Genomic DNA, 17,724 nt, shown 5'->3' on the forward strand with positions numbered 1-17,724 from the left:
TTAGCGCTGGAAGTCTGTGGGCCGAGCTTTGCTATTTTATCTCCACGGAACCTGGGCCAAGCCATATCTAGCTGAGCCTCAGTTTCTTCACCTGGAAATGGGACTGATGAGTCTTCCTACCACTGGTTTGTGTTGAAAATCCATGTAGATCACCAGGCGGGAATGCTTTGCATAGAATCTGGCATGTGACAGAGATAAATGGGGGTTGTTTGAAAGTCTTTTTTTTTTTTTTTTTTTGGCCACATAGCAATCATGATGAAGGATCTTAGTTCCCCCACCAGGGATTGACACGGGAGTCTTAACCAGTGGACCACCAGAGAAGCCCTGTTTCAGTCTTGAAGGGTGGGGTGGCTAGGCAAGCATCTGAGTTTCAATCAGCCCGTGAAATGTGATTTTAGGCGTCCCCATCTCTCAATTCGGAGAAGGCAATGGCAAGCCACTCCAGTACTCTTGCCTAGAAAATCCCATGGATGGAGGAGCCTGGTAGGCTGCAGTCCGTGGGGTCGCTAAGGATCGGACACGACTCAGCGACTTCACTTTCACACATTGGAGAAAGAAATGGCAACCCACTCCAGTGTTCTTGCCTGGAGAATCCCACAGTAGGGGGAGCCTGGTGGGCTTCCGTCTATGGGGTTACACAGAGTCGGACACGACTGAAGTGACTTAGCAGCAGCAGCAGCAGCATCTCTCAATTGCTGGACTTTACGCAGTGTGCCTGGCATGCCTGGCCCAGGTCTGGGGGCCCAGTATCTAGGACCTGTCGGTTATGGAGTGCAGCGCCCAGAAGCACTGAAGAATGAGCTGGTGAATGGGTTATGGGAGCCATTTTGTTGCTCTCTGGTGTCTAGTTTCCCATGCCCAACACCAGGTCTCTTGGGACAACTGGTTCCTGAGTTGTTGCTGAAAACACATTAGGGAAGAACCCTGGGCTCAGGGGTCTTTACTTGCCCCCACTCCCCTTTCTGTCATGTCCTGGAGGCTGACTGGGATGGGAAGCATCACCTGGACCCCTGTGCCTGCTGGCTTTCAGTAGGATTTGGTAATGGGGGGCCCACAGAAGATGGAGCCCCTTGCCAGGGTCACATCTCCCCTCAGGGCAGCCCCCTCTCCTCTGGGTTCCACTTTGCTCTCTATGCCTTCTGGCCTGAGCAGCAAGGAATAGCTCTCCTCCAGTACCACCCTAGGGTACTGTACTGGCCCTGAGGTTCCCCTGTCCACTTCTTAACAAATGATCCCTCTGTTGAACTCTCTTTGAAATATCCCACATGAGCATGCTTCCTGCTGGGACACTGCTGCATGCACACACATTCACCAGCAGTGGTTTCTTTTCAAAAGATATTTACTTGGCTGTGCTGGGTCTTACCTGTGGCGCACTGAATCTTCTAGCTGTGGCATGCAAACTCTTGAGTTGCGACATGTGGGATCGAACCTGTGTCCCCCACATTAGCAGTGCAAAGTCCTACCCACTAGACCACCAGGGAAGCTCCAGCAGTGGTTTCCTAACCAGTTGGTTTGTCTAAGGAAAGTCTTGTCCTTCCAGGACTGAAGAGCTCGGCGAAGGTGGAGACTGGCAGACACACTGCCAGCCCACCCTCCTTTAGTGCTGAGAGAACCCAATTTTGTTGAAATAGTAACATGCCCATGAAAGAATGGCTGAATCAAATTAAAGCCATTTCCATTCCTGTTGCCTGCACCTTCCCTGAAAGGCAAGGGCGTCTAAGGTTTGGCACTTTTCCCCCACAACCTTGGTGGGTGCCCAGCTTCGTGCCTTTGCTCCTAGTTAGGTGAGGGTGTACGCTGGGAACCATGGCAGCTGTGTTGCCACCATGAGGACCTAAGCCAGGGAGTGAAACTCAGATTCACAGAGGGTAGAACAGAGCAGTAACAAATGTCTCTATAGCTTGGGACCCCTTAAGCCAGGTGTTTGCTTCCTGGAGTTGAAGACCTTAACTATGATACAAGGTGGTAGGAGGCGGACAATCCACGAGGGACAGAGGCTCAAGGTGGTCCCCTTGGTGTCCAGTCACCTCAGAGATTTTACAGCTTTGGCTGAGCCAGGCCAGGGCGGGGAGAGTGGTCTCCAGTCTTCAGGGCTGGACTGTGAACCCAGGTAGGGAGCCTCCCGACAGAAATGCGGCCCAACTACATGTCCTGGGCTGCCTGGGCTACCTAAGGCAGGAAGAAAGAAGGGAACCTCTTGAAATAAGCAACACTGGGCATCTCACAAACACCAAGATCAGGGATTTTATTTAGAGAAAAACCTGTATTGTGGATGTGTCTTGAATTTAAAAAATTTTTTTTCTTTTTTTTTAAATTTAATTTTGGTTGCACTGGGTCTTTGCTGCTGTGCAAGAGCTTTCTCTAATGGCAGCGAGCAGGGGCTACTCTTCATTGTGGTGCAGGGGCTTCTCATTGCTGTGGCTTCTTTTTGTCGTGGAGCACAGGTTCTGAGCAAATGGATTTCAGCAGTCATGGCTCGAGGGCTCTTTAGAGCACAGGTTCTGTGGCATGTGGGATCTTCCCAGACTAGGGATGGAACCCTTGCCCCCTGCATTGGCAGGCAGATTCTTAACCACTGGATTATCAGGGAAGTCCCAGATTAAAATGACTTAAAACATCAAGGTCCTGCCTGGTGGGACCCATTTTTCCTCCCACCTCCTCCTCTCCTACCATCTCCTTGAGCCCACTCCATTCCAGCCTCCTGGCTTGTTATTCCTTTCATCCTCACATGTGAGCCTGCCATGGGGCCTTTGCACTAGCAATTCTCTGCCTAGATACTTGCCCAATTGTCCACACAGCCTGCACCCTCTATCAAACCTCTGCTCCAATGTCACCTAAGAAAGGCCTTTAACCAGCACAGTGACTGTGAGATCCCTCCGTTTACCTGCCGTTACACAGTTATAGTATTAATTCCTATCTTTTGCTCTCTAGAAGGTGAATGCATGATGCTCTGCTCATCCTGTTCCTTACTCTACTCCTAACGTGTAGAACAGTGATGAGATGGGACCAGGAATTCCTGGGGGCTGGGAAAACTTTTCAACAACTGCATAATTAGTTCAGTGTTTACAGGGGCAACAGAGGGCCACGTCCTCAGGCTGAAGGGCCTGGCTCTACCACCAGGCAAGACTGGGTTTGCGTCTCAGCTCTGTGGGGCCCTAGGCATGACCCTGGATATCTTTCTGAGCCTGTTTCTGGTGAGCCATGATCACATTAGAGCCCGGAGGAACTCACAGGCAAGTGGGGGTTCGGGCCCCACAGAACACGTGATGGGACTGGGCTTCAGGGGAGGGCCCTGCTCCCACTGCATTTCCTTTTTATAGACTCAGGACAGTGGGGGCTTTTGTGGTCCCAGTAGTGTCTTCTCAGCAGATACACCACGTGGCTAGATGCCTGCTGCCTGGGGAGGCTGGTCCCACAGCTGGAAGCCTATGGGATGCTGGAGCTGGACACAGACCTGCTGGTGAAGGAATTACTGACTCCAGCTGCTGGGTGGCCTGGGCTGGATTGTCCAGTAGCTGAGCCTGTTTGTCCTTCCTCACTTTCCCCTGCTGCAAATGGGAACAAAAGCCTGGAGCTCACAGGATCCAGTGTGCGCCCGGCCCAGGGCCCGCGAGACGGTGTTGTGGGGATATGTGAATTGGTGGCCAGAGTCTGACACACACTGGTCATAGTGGCGCCAGTGGGTTCTTGGGCACTGGGAGGGGGCAGGGAAGAAGGGCTGGCCCCTCCCTAGGGGCCAGCAGCTCAGTGGGCTGGGGACAAGCAACGTGAGAGCCAGGTGCTGGGGTCATCATTCCTGCAGTGCCCAAACAGTCCTGTGTGCCCCACGGCCGGTGAGTTCCCTGGGCTGTCCTCCTCCCCTCTCTCCCCACATTCATCTGAATGGGGCTTTGTGGATGCGCCGGGATAGGCACCAGGCGCCACTTCCGCAAGCTGTCTGTTTATTTGCTTAAAATACCTAGTTCCTCAGAAGCACGGGGCTACGGTGGAGAGGCTGCTGGCCCTCAGTCCCCCCGCGCCTTCCTCCTCACGGCCTGCACCAGCAGCTCTGAGTAGTGTTCCAGCAGGGCACGCAAATCTGGGCTGGCCAGGGGGCACAGGGTAGGCGGGGAGGGGGCACCTGGGCTGGGCGGGGCCTGGGCTGTGGCCACATCCATCCCCACCAGCCAATCACTGGCCTCTAACTGGCTGTGGATCCAGAGGAAAGTGGAGGCCAGCTCAGTTCGTGCCTGCCGCTGTTCAGCATTCACCACATCACTGGAGACCATCTGCAAGGGGTGCCCACCTTGTTAGAGGCCATCTGGGCCAGGCAGTGCCAGGGAGCCCCTCAGCCCTTTCCCCTGACCCTGGGGCTTGGCTCACCAGGTGGTAAAGGTCCAGGGCTTCCTGGAAGGCAGCCTTCAGTCTGTGCACGACAGTCCCCACATTGCTCAGCTCCAGGGGGTCTGGGGGCAGGAAGCTGGTTGGCGCCCTGGGGTCCCCCCAGTGTCCAGGGCAGTCCTGGACTGGACTGGGCACTTTTGGGGGTGGAAGGGAGGAAATGAGAAAGACACTTCTACTCTCCAGCTGATCTGAAGAGACCAGGGTGGCTGGGCCGATCCCAACTGTTGTCCCCTTTCCTGGGACACTTTCCTCAGTCCCCAGGGCTCCCTTCCCAACCCTCCTGCAGGTCTCTGCTCAAATGCCACCTTCTCCCTGAAACCTTTTCTCATCATTCACCATCCATCAGCCACCTGTCACTCCCTAAGCCCTTTCTTTCTCTTCCTTCTCTCCACAGCGCACCTCGCTTCATGATACACTTAACCCTTTCCTTACAGATTTAGTCTGGTCAGGGAGGGAGGCACAGTTCTTGAGGCGCTAGCCTACTGTGTTTCCCCTTTGTTTGCCTGGCAAAGTAATAAAGCCACTCTTTCCCTCTCCTCCATTAAAAAATAAAATTTAGACAGGGCATCCCCCCCAGTTAAGGTGTGAATTTCTGTAGTACCAGCTCCCATGGATCAGGAAGATGTCCTGGAGAAAGGCATAGCCACCCACTCCAGTATTCTTGCCTTGAGAATTACATGGACAGAGGAGCCTGGCAGGCATCAGTCCATGGGGTTGCAAAGAGTTGGACACAACCGAAGCGACTTAGCACACCCATATCCCCAGGGCCCAGAACAAAGCCCAATATATACAAGTCATCACCAGATACGTAAGGAAATGAGGGAATGAATGGCACAGCACCTAAAGCCTTGGAGCTGAGCCAGCTGTTACGGGGACGAGCTCAGGGGACGATCCTTCATCCTAAGGATGGTACTCACCAGGGGTGGGCTCCCGGAGAGAGGCGATGCTGCCAAGGACCCGAGGCCTGGCCTCTGGGAGTGGGGGACTGTTGGGGAGGACAGGGGAGTCGAGGCGCACAGGGGCCAGGAAACTTGGGAGAAAGGCAGACTTGTGGAGCCTCGAGGCGATCCCATCTGCAGGGCTGTGGGCTGGGAAACCAGCTGTCGTAACAGTGACATTGCGCTCGGTGTCCACAGGCTCCTGGGACCAGACACACGTGGTGGGAGGCTCCAGTTGGGGTGGGGGCAGCAAGAGCCTGTCACAGATGCTCGACAAGCTGAGTTTCAGGCTGGCGCGGGCCTCATGGTTGCCCCGGGAGGGCAGGGCAGGTTCTCGGCCCTCACCGTCAGAACTATGTGTCACTGTGGTGGTGACAGCCTGGAGCTCCTGGCTCAGGGAGGCCAGCTCCTCCAGGGAAATGCTGCGGGACATCTTGGCATGGGAACTGGCAGAGGCCTCCATGTGGGAGCGGGTGGTAGGGGTGTGGACACCCTGAGCCAGGCCTGCAGCGGGTAGGGCTGTGGGTGCTGGTGGCTTCTTGTCTGTGGGCAGCGCAGAGGAGGAGGGGATGCAGGGCACCAGGCCTGTGAGGCAGGGGGCTGGAAAGGAAGCGGGTGACTTGCTCTCACAGCCCACCTCAGGGCTGGCAGACAGGGCCCCCCACCTGGCATGGCTGCATGGTCCAAGTGGCCCCCGGCCATCCCCACCATGGCTCAGTGAGCCACCCAGGGCTTTCCACTGGGAGATCGGGACACTCACACAGTGGGGACCACACCTCCAGCGTCTCCTCAGCCTTTCCTCCAGAGACAACCTGCAAACACAGCCCTACAGTGAGGATAAGGCCTCCGGCTCCCAAGCCCCGTGTCTCGAGGGAGGTGGCCCCAGTACTCACGTTGGTCCTGACTGGGGAGGTGGAGCCAGCACCTGCTCTTGGGGGCTTGCCCTGGAGGTCCGTGAGTCTGACCTCTGAGGACTTCAAGAGGTGCCGGGGCAGTCGGGAAGGGAAGGTGTGGGGAAACCTGTTAGGTAAACAGGTGAGGGTGCTCAGGGGCACACAGCCCTGCCCTGCAGGGAGACGGAGAGTGGGTGGGAGTTCACTAATTCACCCGCTCCTACCTGGATGTCTTCTGAAGGCGGGAGAGGAACTGGGCTGAGATGCTCAGTCGGGGGTTGAAGAAGTCATCCTCAGTCTCAGGGGCTTTCAGGTCTCTTAGGGATCCGAGGAAGAGCTCTAGGGCAAGACGCCAAGGGAGCCCTCAGAAACCCTCCAGCTAGCCAGACCAGACCCAGGCAGACCCCACAGACCAGCAGACAGATCCTCAGAGACCCTCAACAACAGATAACAGGGGGCTTTCCTGCTGGTCCAGGAAAAGATCCCGCATGATGCAACTGAGACCCGATGCAGTCAAAAATAAAAAGCAGACAACACACACCTCAGGAGCAAATCGAGCTGGCAGAGGATACCGTGCTGCTCAGCCCCTAAGTAAAAGTAAAATGCACACACTCCCACCACTCTCACCAGCCCTGCCAGGGAAAACCGCACCCTGGGGACGTCCACACTGAGCCCAATCCTGGGTGCGCCCAGGCAGGTGTCAGAGAGAGGCAGGGCTTACCCTCAGGGTGGGCATCAGTAAGCGTCTCGAAGTGGTGGCGGAGGAATTTCTCTTGCTCAGGGGTCTGGGGCAGGGAGCTGTTGGATATGCCTGGCACCTCAGGCCGGGGCAACTCTCCTGCAGTCCCTGGGCATCCTGGGCAGAGGGCGTGGGCAGGAAAGAACCGTCAACACCATGAGTCATGGAAGACGCCCTGAGAGAGCCGCCAGCCACTTAACGATGGAGGAAACTGAACTCGTCCATCACACACCCTGTGGCCACCAGGTGGAGAAGGCAGGGCTAATGGCTCTGTCTTCTAGGGGAGGGAATTGGGGGTGCAGGACTGATGTTCAGCCAGTGGTTATATATCACAGCCATCACCCGGCCAGGCCCACGTACCGCCCTTTTCTGCATGTGGCCGCTGCTTACCTGGTGTGGGGGACATCGTGTCAAACTGAGGTTCTGGGTCTGGCTGTGGAGGGGAGGAATGGATGGTGGTGAAGCTGCACTCCAAGTCAGCCTCGGACTCCCCCGAGTCTGGAAGAGAGTGGGTGGGGTCAGGGGTCCAAAGCTGGGCCCTGACTGGGTGAGTCAGGTAAGGAGGCTCCGGGTTTCAGGGCTTCAGTTCCCTCATCTGAAGAAGGGCGACCATAGGACCCACGCCCTATTTTATGGACCAGCAAGGCTACACTTCAAGGGAGATGCAGAGCTGGGCTCCCACTGGTGGGCAGCTGGGCTCCAGAAGTCTAGGGTGAAGACAGCAGAGATGCTGTCTGTCTCGATGACAAACTCTGAGCTTCAGGCAGACAGGGTCACAGTTACCATCAGTGCCCAGAAAGGGGTCTGGCCAGATGAAGAGATGACTGCAAGGTGTCCTGCCGGGTGCTCACTCACCCTCAGGTGGACTCCGGTCCTTCGAGTCGACTGAGGGGACCGGGAGGAAGGAGTCCCCTTGCTGGCCTCTGCATGCCTCCACTTCCTCGTCCGCACAGTATTCCCTGCATGCCGGGGGTGAGGGATGGGTAGGGAGAGGGAAAAATGACACACTGGCTGGTAAACACCTGGCCCCTACCCAGAAGCCCTGGGCATCTGCACCTGATCCTGCTGGGAGCACAGCCTTGCCTCTCCTGCCTTCACCAGAGGCGCCCTCCATGCACCTCCTCTTGGAACCAGGGAAACAGGTTGCAGCCTCACGCCTCTGCCTCCCTCCCTCAGGCCCACTGGGAGAGCGGAGCGCAGTTCTTCCAGGGTGTGCCTACCAGTCGAGGCTTCCTCTCTCCAACTAAGGAACTCACCTGTCCATCCCTGTGACTGTCACCTCTGTCTCTGTGGGGCAGGTGATGAGCTCGCTGGCCTCAGAAGACTCCCGCTGTGGGGGTGACAAGGAAGGGTGCCCGCAGCCATCCTCCTGGGGACTCTCAGACTGTGGGTGAAGACAGCATAGCTCTCAGAGGCAGCCGTGACCCCCAGGGCAAACGTGAGCTGCAAGGTTTTCCACCCACACTGGTGGTGACGGGAAAGATGGCAGGCCTCACTGTTGGATGCTCCCTGTGAGGCAAAGCCTGAGCAGGGCCATCATGAGCTCACTTTCTGTGCGGCTCCTTTATTTCATCAGTCCCTTTACAGATAAGGAATAGGTATGGCTCCCACCCTGTAAAAGTCTATTCACATGAAGTTCAAGAACAGGCAAACCAATCCATGGTGACAGAGGTCAGCACGCTGGTTACTTCATCGAGGGTACTGACTGGAACGGGCATCAAGAGGCAGAAAATGCTCTACATACTTTGACTTAGGGGGTGGATACCTAAGTGTGTACACAGGTATTCAGCAACCTGTGGTTTTATGATCTGTGCACCTAATTGTACTTATATTATGCCACATAAGAAAACTTACGTTGTTGTTGTTAAGTCAGGTCTGACTCTTTGAGACCCCATGGATCGCTGCCCACCGGGCTCCTCCGTCCTTCACTATCTCCTGGAGCTTGTTCAAATTCATGTCCATGGAGTCAGTGATGCTATCTAACCATCTCTTCCTCTGCTGCCCCCATTTTCCTCCTGTCCTCAATCTTTCCCAACATCAGGGTCTTTTCCAATGAGTTGGCTCTTTGCATCAGATGGCCAAAGTAATGAAGCTTTAGCTTCAGGATCAGAAAACTTACATAAGAAAACTTACATCATAGAATAAAAAAGAATTTTGTTTGGAAAATAATAGAATAAGATCTAAAGTTGTGCTAGCACTTTTTGGGCCCAGACTCTGTTTATGGCCCTGGATAACTGTAAAAGCCCTCTGAGGGCTTCTTTTTTTAATGACCATTTTTACCTTTTAAAAAAAAAAATTATTTTTTGATCTTGTCCCACAGCATGTGAGATCTTAGTTCCCTGATCAGGGATCAAACCTGTGCCCCCTGCTTTGGAAGTGTGGAGTCTTTTTTAAGATATTGACTTGTTATTTATTTATTTGGCTGTGCTGGGTCTTTGCTGCAGCGTGAGAGATCCTTAGTTGCAACATGTGGGATTTAGTTCCCTGACCAGGGATTGAACCCTTATCCCTTGCATTGTGAGCTTCAAAGACGTCTTAGCCACTGGACCACCAGCGAAGTCCCTTGAAGTGTGGAGTCCTAACCACTGGACCGCCAGGAAAGTCCCTATGACCATTTTGAAAAATGACTTTTTGATATCTTTTTTCTTGGCCATCTTTTTTTGGTCTGTTTTGAAATGACCGTATTTTTGAAAACCAAAGACCAGAGAATCGAGAATCAAGCCTTGCTGCAAGTTACACAGCCAGGAGTGCATAGGCCCTGGGGACCACCTGCTCAAATGCCCTCCACTCAGGTACAGGCCCGCCCTGGGGCCCAAGCTCTCACCCCCAAGTGAGCGCCTCCCTGACTCCTGGTCTGCTCTGGGAATTTCCCTGTGCACCAGGCCCAGGGCTTATCCTTCTGCTCACTGCTATTTCGTTACCCTCTCACATCCCTGGAGTGGCATCTGCCTGCTAAGTTGCTTCGGTTGTGTCTGACTCTTCGTAATCCTATGGACTGTATCCCACCAGGCTCCTCTGTCCAAGGGATTCTCCAGGCAAGAATACTTGCTGTGCCCTTCTCCTAGAGTGGGATGGTCAACCTTATTTTCAAAATGCACGCACGCTGAGGCCCCAGGTCCTCAACCGGCAGTCGTGGTGCATGTGCTATGGTGGGGCTGGGGCCAGCAGTCCATACCTCGCGCAGCAGGTCTGCCAGTCTCTGTGACTCCACTGCATCCAGGACGGAATCCTCCAGGCTCTCGGGCTTCATGGGGGTGAAGCAGCAATCCAGGTCCCTGGCATCCAGGATGGTCTTAAGAGGCTCCTGGTCAGCCCGCTCTGCCCAGCGGCCATGCGGCTGGTAGCTGCGCTTGGCATGGAAGGCTGTGCTGTCTGCTGCATCGTCATCTCCTAGCTGAGGGGAAAAGGGGATGCTCAGGCAGCTGGCCAAGTGTTCACCAATTCCAGTGAGGGTGAGCAACACTGCACAGACCTTCTTCCAGCCTTGTGGCTTTAAATCTCACTCAGAAACAACTTGCAGGTATCTGTCTCCAGCAGAACCTTGCTATTTTTTTTTTTTTTTTGCCATGTCACGTGGCTTGTGGGATTTTAGTTCCCTGATCAGGGATCGAACCTGCACCCCCTGCAGTGGTGGCACAGGAGTCTTAACCACTGGACTGCTCAGGAAGTCCCGAACCTAGCTCTAAACTTCAGAAGTCCTCATGCAACTGCTCCACATCTCCACATAGATGTTTAGCAATCTTTCAAAGCAAATATGTTGAAGACAACTGACCCCTCCCCCTAAACCAACTCATCCTCAAGTCTTCCATCTCAGTGATTCTTCCCAGCTACTCAGGGCCCCAAACCTTCAGGTCCTCCTTCATTCCTCTTATTCTGTCCCTCACACTCCACATTTCTGCAACTCTGCCACTCAAACACACCCAAGATATGGACACTTCTCTGCCGCTTCCCTGATCCTGCTTACCACTGCCTCCTACTAAGACTTGCTTGGCAGACAGTGGAAGGGTGAGTGCTTGAGAACCTGCGCTCTGGAGCCAGCCTCCTAGGGTCAATCCCACCTTCTCTAATTCCTAGCTGTGTGACCCTGGGGAAGTTACTTAACTGCTTTGGGCCTCAGTTTCCTATCTGTGAAATAACAGGGGATATGAAAAGCCCAGACATCAATGGTGATTAAATAATACATATAAATGACTCAATAGACCCTGTACAGAGCAAGTGTGCTGGGAATAATTGTTATTGTTGTTTTAGTAGCTAAGTTGTGTCTAACTCTTTGTGACCCCATGGACTATAACCCACCAGGCTCTTCTGTCCATGGGATTTCCCAGGCAAGAATACCGGAGTAGGTTGCCATTTCCTTCTCCAGGGGATTTCCCGACCCAGGGATGAAACCTGTGTCTCCTGCCTTGGCAGGTGGATTCTTTACCACTGAGCCACCAGGGTAGGCATGCAGTAAATACCTGTGGCATGAATGAAGGGCTGTCTAAACAGAGACTGAAACCATGATAAGGATTCTCCGTGGAAAGTAAAGATATGAAGGGGGAAAGGGCACCTGTACTTTGTTAGCCTCTAAGTGTCCCGCTCCCCTGGCAGACTCACCAGTCGCTTTGCCCAGAGCGGCAGTTTGCCGTTGGTCAGCAGGCACTGAGGATCTGAAGAGACACAGAACATCCATGAAAAGACAATAAACAAGTCAAGAGACCACTGTCAACATAAAGAGGCAGCTCTCCAGAGACCACACAGGAAATGACACATCCAAAGATGGTTGGCCTCACTAGCTGTCAGGGAAATGCAAATTTGTTTTAAAGATTTCTTTTTTGATGAGGACCATTTTTAAAGTCTTTAGTGACTTTGTTAACAATATTGCTTCTGCTGTCTACATTCAGTTTCTTTTTGGATGTGAGGCACATGGGATCTTAAGTCCCCAACCAGGGATCAAATCCACATTCCCTGCCTTGGGAGGCAAAGTCTTCACCATTGGACCGCCGGGGAAGTCTCATGGGAAATGCAAATTTAAACAATGGGATATGTTTTCCCCACGCACACTAAATCGCTTCAGTGGTGTCCAACTTTTTGCAACACTATGGACCATAGCTCCTCTGTCTGTGGGATTCTCCAGGCATGAATACTGGGGTGGGTTGCCATTTCCTCCTCCAGGGGATCTTCCTGGCCCAGGGATCGAACCTGCATCTCTTATGTCTCCTGCACTGGCAGGCAGGTTCTTTACCACTAGGTTAAGACTGACCAAAATTAAAAAGCTTCAAACTATCAAGTATTGGCAAAAGTATGGGGAAACAGCGGCTTAATACTGACTGCTGGCTGGGGCAGTCACTGGATTTGGAGGGCCCTTGGGGTTATCTTTTTAAAATAAGAAGTGTATTAATCCTGGGATCCAGCAGCGCCTGTCCTTGAACTCTGTCCTAAGAAACACCCTCACACATGGCCAAGGAGGCGGCATTGGGCAGGGGTGAGGGGGGTGGTCAGCACAGCCTCTTTCACAACAGTGTAAAGTCAGAAAACACCCAAATGGGGGAGAAGACTCAAGAAGGGGTATATGTACACATATAGCTGATTCACGGTGTTGTACAGCAGAAACTAACACAATGCTGTAAAGTAATTATACTCCAATTAAAAAATAAAAGTAAATAAATAAAGCTAAAAAGAAAAAAGAAAATATCTAGGTGTCCCCCTGGAGCACAATCAGTCGTGATGTTACTGGTTAAAAGAGGGAGGCCTCTGCTTTGTAGTCAGTGAGATAGTTTTGAGAGAAAAAAAGATACAGAAGAATATCTGCAGTCTAATATAATTTGTAGACACAGACGCTCCCTGTGTATATTATGTATACTAATGTTCAGAAAAGGCCTGAAAGGATCCACACCAAAATCCTAAGAGTGGCCACCTTGGAAGAGACATTGGACTGGATGGTGACAAAGAAAATGAGCTCACTCTCTAGTTTTTTCCCCAGGTTGAATTCTCACGTGGCTGCTGCCTACCAATCAGCCATCCAGGGGGCCCCTGCCTGTTTCCTCCCTGTTGGCAGAGCCCACCAGCTTCACTAAGAGCATACAGGCTAGCCACCATTCCCAACCTCTCTCACAGCTGGAGCAATCATGACCAACATGACCGGCAAGAAGCCTGCAGGGGCTTCTAGGAAAGAAGAAGCCCCATAAAGGCGATTCCAGGAGGGAATGTCCTCTTTGATCATGCCTCTGATGGCTGGAACTTCAGCAGCCATCTTGCAACATGGGGGCTGAAGCCAAGGCAATATGCAAGGAGGCAGGAATTCATGGACTCTCATAAAGTCGCTGAGTCACTTCTCTCCCTTCTGCCTGAACAAGAGAATCTGGTTTGTCTTCTGGTTAACATCACCCTGTTTTTCCCCTGGGACAGCCCCTTACACTCACTCCTGGCCTTTATTCATATGGTTCAAGTGGAGCTGACTAAAGCCTCTGCCCTCAGGGATGACCACATGACTCAGGGCTGGCCAATCACAGTGGCTGAATCAGAGATGGGCAGGTGACTTATAGTAGGAACATAAGTCATGAGCAGAGGACTCCAAACTGTTGGGGAAGAGGTGCTCTCTTCTCTATAGTGTTATAACCTTGAGTCTGCCTGAGAGCAAAGTCAACACGGAGAAAAGCAGAGCCAAGAGATGGAGAAACATCTATTTCTTTAACGTCATCTGATTACCAGGATCCAGCTATGCCTGAACCCATACTCTCAAAGCTTCCATTACAGGAACCAATAAATCCTCTTTCCAAATTAAGCCAGTGAGATAAGTCTAATTGCTATGACCCTGAAAGAGTCCTGACTGATGTGACTATTGAGTTTCAATATGTGTCAGGCTGTGAAAACAAAGTAGTGGCCAAAACCCAGCAATGATCCCTCTGCTGAGAGTTCAAAATAGGGCCCCTTTCCCAACCTGGATCCAAGCTCTCCTTGGATGGGGTCTTCAGCAACTCTTCAGATTCACATTCTTCCTCCAGCTCATCCTCCGTCTGTTCTCCAGGGCTCAGGGAGCAAATCTCACTAGGCACGGATGCATATATCTCCTGCCTGAAGACAGGAAAAAGGATGGCAGGAGAGAAACACAGGTAAATGGGGTGGGAGACGGGACCTGCCTAGGGCTGAGTCCATAAGAACACATTCTTGGCTTCTGGTCAACATGGGGCTGGGAGATCTCACCTGCTACAACCCCTCTGCTAGAAACTTACTGTCACAATAAATGACACGTAACAAAGGCTGGCCTGGAGAAGGAAATGGCAACCCACTCCAGTATTCTTGCCAGGAAAATTCCATGGACAGAGGAGACTGGCGGGTTACAGTCCATGGGGTCGCAAAAGAGTTGGACATGACTTAGCAACTAAACAACAACAAAGGTTGGGCTCAAAAAATAAGACACACTCTTCAAGGCCCGCAGCAATGGAATAGAAAACAAAGCAGATGGTAGGGCATGAGTCCTGAGCTGCTGGCTTCTGTTCCAGAAAGCAGGGTTAGCAATGAGATTTTAGTTTCAAGGGCCAAAGAGCTGTCCACTCCCTTGGTGCCTAGATCTGCATCACCTCAAGATGACTGCAGAAAATGAGGCCATATCAGGCCTGGTTCCCAGGGGGAGGCAATGGCAAATCCTCAAGACAGAGAGAGAGGACTTCCCTGGTGGTCCAGTGGTTAAGAATCCACCTGCCAATGCAGGGGACAGGGGTTCTAGTCTGGGAAGATCCCCTATGCTGTGGGGCACCTAAGCCTGTGCACCACTACTGAATCCCATGCACCTAGAGCCTGTGCTCTGCACCGAGAGATGCCGCTGCAACAAGAAGCTGTGTATATCTCAAGGAAGAGCAGCCCCAGTTCACCACAACTAGAGAAAGCCCATGTGCAACATGAAGACCCAGAGCAGCCAAAAATAAATAAATGAAAAAAAAAAGAGGGAGAGAGACAGGGACAGCTCCAGGGACAGGAGAGAAGAAAATTTAAAACCTCCCACTCCAATTGAAACTTTCAAACCAAAATCCCAAATCAAAGACCAGAAAAGGAATTCACTCCAAATAAAACTGGTCTTGGAACTTAAAGACTTAAGAAATAGGTTTAGGAAACTCAGGGATATAAGTGAAAGAACAACTTCCATTTAAAGAAAGAAGACATCTCTGCTCCTCTGGGCCCTTCCCTGACCTCCTCCCTCCCCACCAAGGGCTAGGTCGGGGGCCTCCTCTAGTCCCCACAGCCCCCTGAGGGCGCCTCACCAGTGCTCACAGGCTCTCCTAGCACTTGTGCTTTTACACTTCAAAGCCTTTCTCATGAGTTACTGTAACTTCGTATTCAAAGTCCATTTCCCAGAGAATAAATGCAAAAATACAGCTGATTCACGTCCACTGTATAGCAGAAACTGACACAACATGGTAAAACAACTATACCCCAATAAATGAAAATCAAAACCAAAACCCCACAAAGTTCATCTTCTCTTCTAGGCCCTGAGGGCACAAGGGGCAGGGTCTGGGCGACAGGAGGCTGCCAGGACCTGGGGTGGCCGCTCCACTTCCTGTCCTTCGTGTGCTGCTGCTGCTCCCGGTGGTCGATCTCCAGCAGGTGCTGCTTCATGCAGTTGGTGATCTCAGGGCCCAGGTGCCAGATGAAGACACAGCTGCAGAGGCCAAGGAGAGATGTGGAAGGAGGAGGAACGGTGAACACAGAAGCCATCCGACCCTGGAGCCACCTGGGTCACCACAGCCAAGACCCTACTCCCTGGCCTGGAAAATAGCTCCCATCAGCTTAGTGCAGGTCTACACCCTGGTGGGGTGCAGGGCCCCCTAGTAAACCAAGGCTGCTCTGAAGATCTCAAGAGCCACAGAAGACAGTTGTGAGGGAGGGTAGTAAATCGAACAGAGTGACAAAAGGGACGTCCTAGGATACCAACCAGATGCTAAGGAACTGACATATGTCAGTCATCTCATTTGACTCTCACCATGTGATTCCCACGGTAGATGGGGTCATCTCTCTCTCTTTTTTTGGCCCCACCATGCAGGATATTAGTTTTCTGAATAGGGATCAAACCCCCTGCCCCCTGCCATGGAAACTTGAAGTCTTAACCACTGGACCACCAGGGAAGTCTCAGGCTCATCTCTCTTTTACAGAGACTTAGCAGCAGCAGCAGCAGAAAGGGGAAATGACCTGCTCAGGGTCACAAGTAAGTGGCAGATCTAGATTTGAACTCAGAGCTTGGCACACTGTCTGGCAAGAGTAAGCTGGCATGCTCAGAGTTCCAGCCGTGGGCACTGGGTTCTAGTGTTTGAGCCCTGGCTCTCCCCATAGGATAGGTCTCACCCACTCCCAGAGGGAGGCCCTGCTGGGCAGTCTCCAGGCCTTTCCTACCTGTCTCCAGACACGGTGATCAAGTGACGGCAATCATAGGTGAACTTCATGCCGGTGACAATTTCTGCAAGTAGAGCAGAGAAGCTGCATTGGTCTTTTTCATTTATTTATTTGACTGCACTGGGTCTTAGCTGCAGCTTGTGGGATCTTTAATCTTCATTGTGGGATCTAGCTCCACGACCAGGGATTGAACCCGGGCCCTTAGCATTGGGAGTAGGAAGTCTTAACTACTGGACCATCAAGGAAGTCCTGCACTGGCCTTCTGAGCTAGAAGGCTGGGTGAGGGCAGGTGGGAAGGGGTCCCAAGCAGAGAGGCACACCCACCTGAATGGCCAAACATCTTGGCAACACACTCGCCTGAGTAGAAGTCAATCACTGAGATGCTTTTGTCAGAGCAGCTTGTGGCCAGGAAGGTGCCAGAAGGGTCCACGTGGACCTGCCGAGAAGAGCGCCCACGTGACATTTGGTGGCCTCCTTCTTCCCAGAGGCCGGGGTCTCAATATCACAGCCCCACTGACCAAGGACCCCCTTGTGTTGGGTGCTAGGTACGTGGACTCATCCCAGGTTAGCTTCATGACACACCCCATGGTAGGTAGAAGCTCTTGTCCCCATTTCACAGGTAAAGAAATTAACAACCACCACAATGGTACTAATGGCGGCCAGGCCCTGTGTTAAGTACTGTACGTATGTGGATTTATTTCCCCCACAGATCCCTGTGATAGAGGCTTACAAAAATTTTTTTTTAAATCCTAATTAAATTTGTTACAATATTGCTTCTGTTTTATGTTTTGGTTTTTTGGCCATGAGACATGTAGGATCTTAGCTCTCTAACCAGGGACTGAACCTGCCCTCCTGCACTGGAAGGCGAAGTCAGCTGTTGGACCTCCGGAGAGGTTCCTATAGAGGCTATCTTTATTTGCATTTTAGAGATGATGAAACAGGATTGAGAGGAGATGACATTGGCCCAAGGTCACAGACAGCCCAAGGCAGAACTTTAAGAGGATCTGACTCTGGAGCATTATAACAACTCCCCTAGTCCAGAGACTCTTGAGAAGGTTCCCACCTCATCCTGGATAACACAGGCAGGGGGGAAAATTTGAAGAGGGACCCCAGACCTCTCTGATTCTTCCCACCACACTCTAATGCCACTCAAATGGAAACCACTTAAATATCCCCACCTGGGGAAAGTGAAAGAAAGTGGCTCAGTTGTGTCTGACTCTTTACGACCCCATGGACTATACAGTCCATGGTATGCTCCAGGCCAGAATACTGGAGTGGGTAGCCGTTCCCGTCTCCAGGGGATCTTTCCAACCCAGGGATCGAACCCAGGTCTCCTGCATTGCAGGATTCTTTACCAGCTAAGCCACCAGGGAAGACCAAGAATACTGGAGTGGGTAGCCTATCCCTT

The 17,724-nt window shown here is 52.3% G+C and overlaps 1 protein-coding gene across 7 annotated transcripts in view; it reads right to left on the reverse strand.

Moving 5' to 3' along the window:
* Positions 1–2,245: 2,245 nt before the first annotated feature.
* Positions 2,246–17,724, reverse strand: part of WDR62 (WD repeat domain 62) — a 53,775-nt gene continuing 38,296 nt past the window's right edge. For 3 of the 7 annotated variants that reach the window (XM_055410761.2, XM_055410759.2, XM_055410758.2), the window contains 16 exons: positions 16,641–16,752; positions 16,317–16,380; positions 15,466–15,588; positions 13,873–14,006; positions 11,550–11,602; positions 10,129–10,347; positions 8,210–8,337; positions 7,809–7,912; positions 7,344–7,451; positions 6,936–7,070; positions 6,439–6,553; positions 6,215–6,341; positions 6,082–6,133; positions 5,301–5,921; positions 4,363–4,517; positions 2,246–4,268 (listed from right to left, as the gene is read on the reverse strand). In XM_055410761.2, the coding sequence (XP_055266736.2) occupies positions 4,005–4,268; positions 4,363–4,517; positions 5,301–5,921; positions 6,082–6,133; positions 6,215–6,341; positions 6,439–6,553; positions 6,936–7,070; positions 7,344–7,451; positions 7,809–7,912; positions 8,210–8,337; positions 10,129–10,347; positions 11,550–11,602; positions 13,873–14,006; positions 15,466–15,588; positions 16,317–16,380; positions 16,641–16,752 (2,514 nt within the window). In that variant the 3' untranslated portion in view covers positions 2,246–4,004. Of the gene's footprint in view, positions 4,269–4,362; positions 4,518–5,300; positions 5,922–6,081; positions 6,134–6,214; positions 6,342–6,438; positions 6,554–6,935; positions 7,071–7,343; positions 7,452–7,808; positions 7,913–8,209; positions 8,338–10,128; positions 10,348–11,549; positions 11,603–13,872; positions 14,007–15,465; positions 15,589–16,316; positions 16,381–16,640; positions 16,753–17,724 lie in introns of those variants that run through there. The other 4 variants (XM_088830717.1, XR_016035945.1, XM_055410760.2 and 1 more) reach the window with 4 other exon arrangements.

Source organism: Moschus berezovskii, chromosome 22 (assembly GCF_049115385.1).
Source record: "Moschus berezovskii isolate FMDL1 chromosome 22, NW_MosBer_1.0, whole genome shotgun sequence".
Lineage (NCBI taxonomy): Eukaryota > Metazoa > Chordata > Mammalia > Artiodactyla > Moschidae > Moschus > Moschus berezovskii.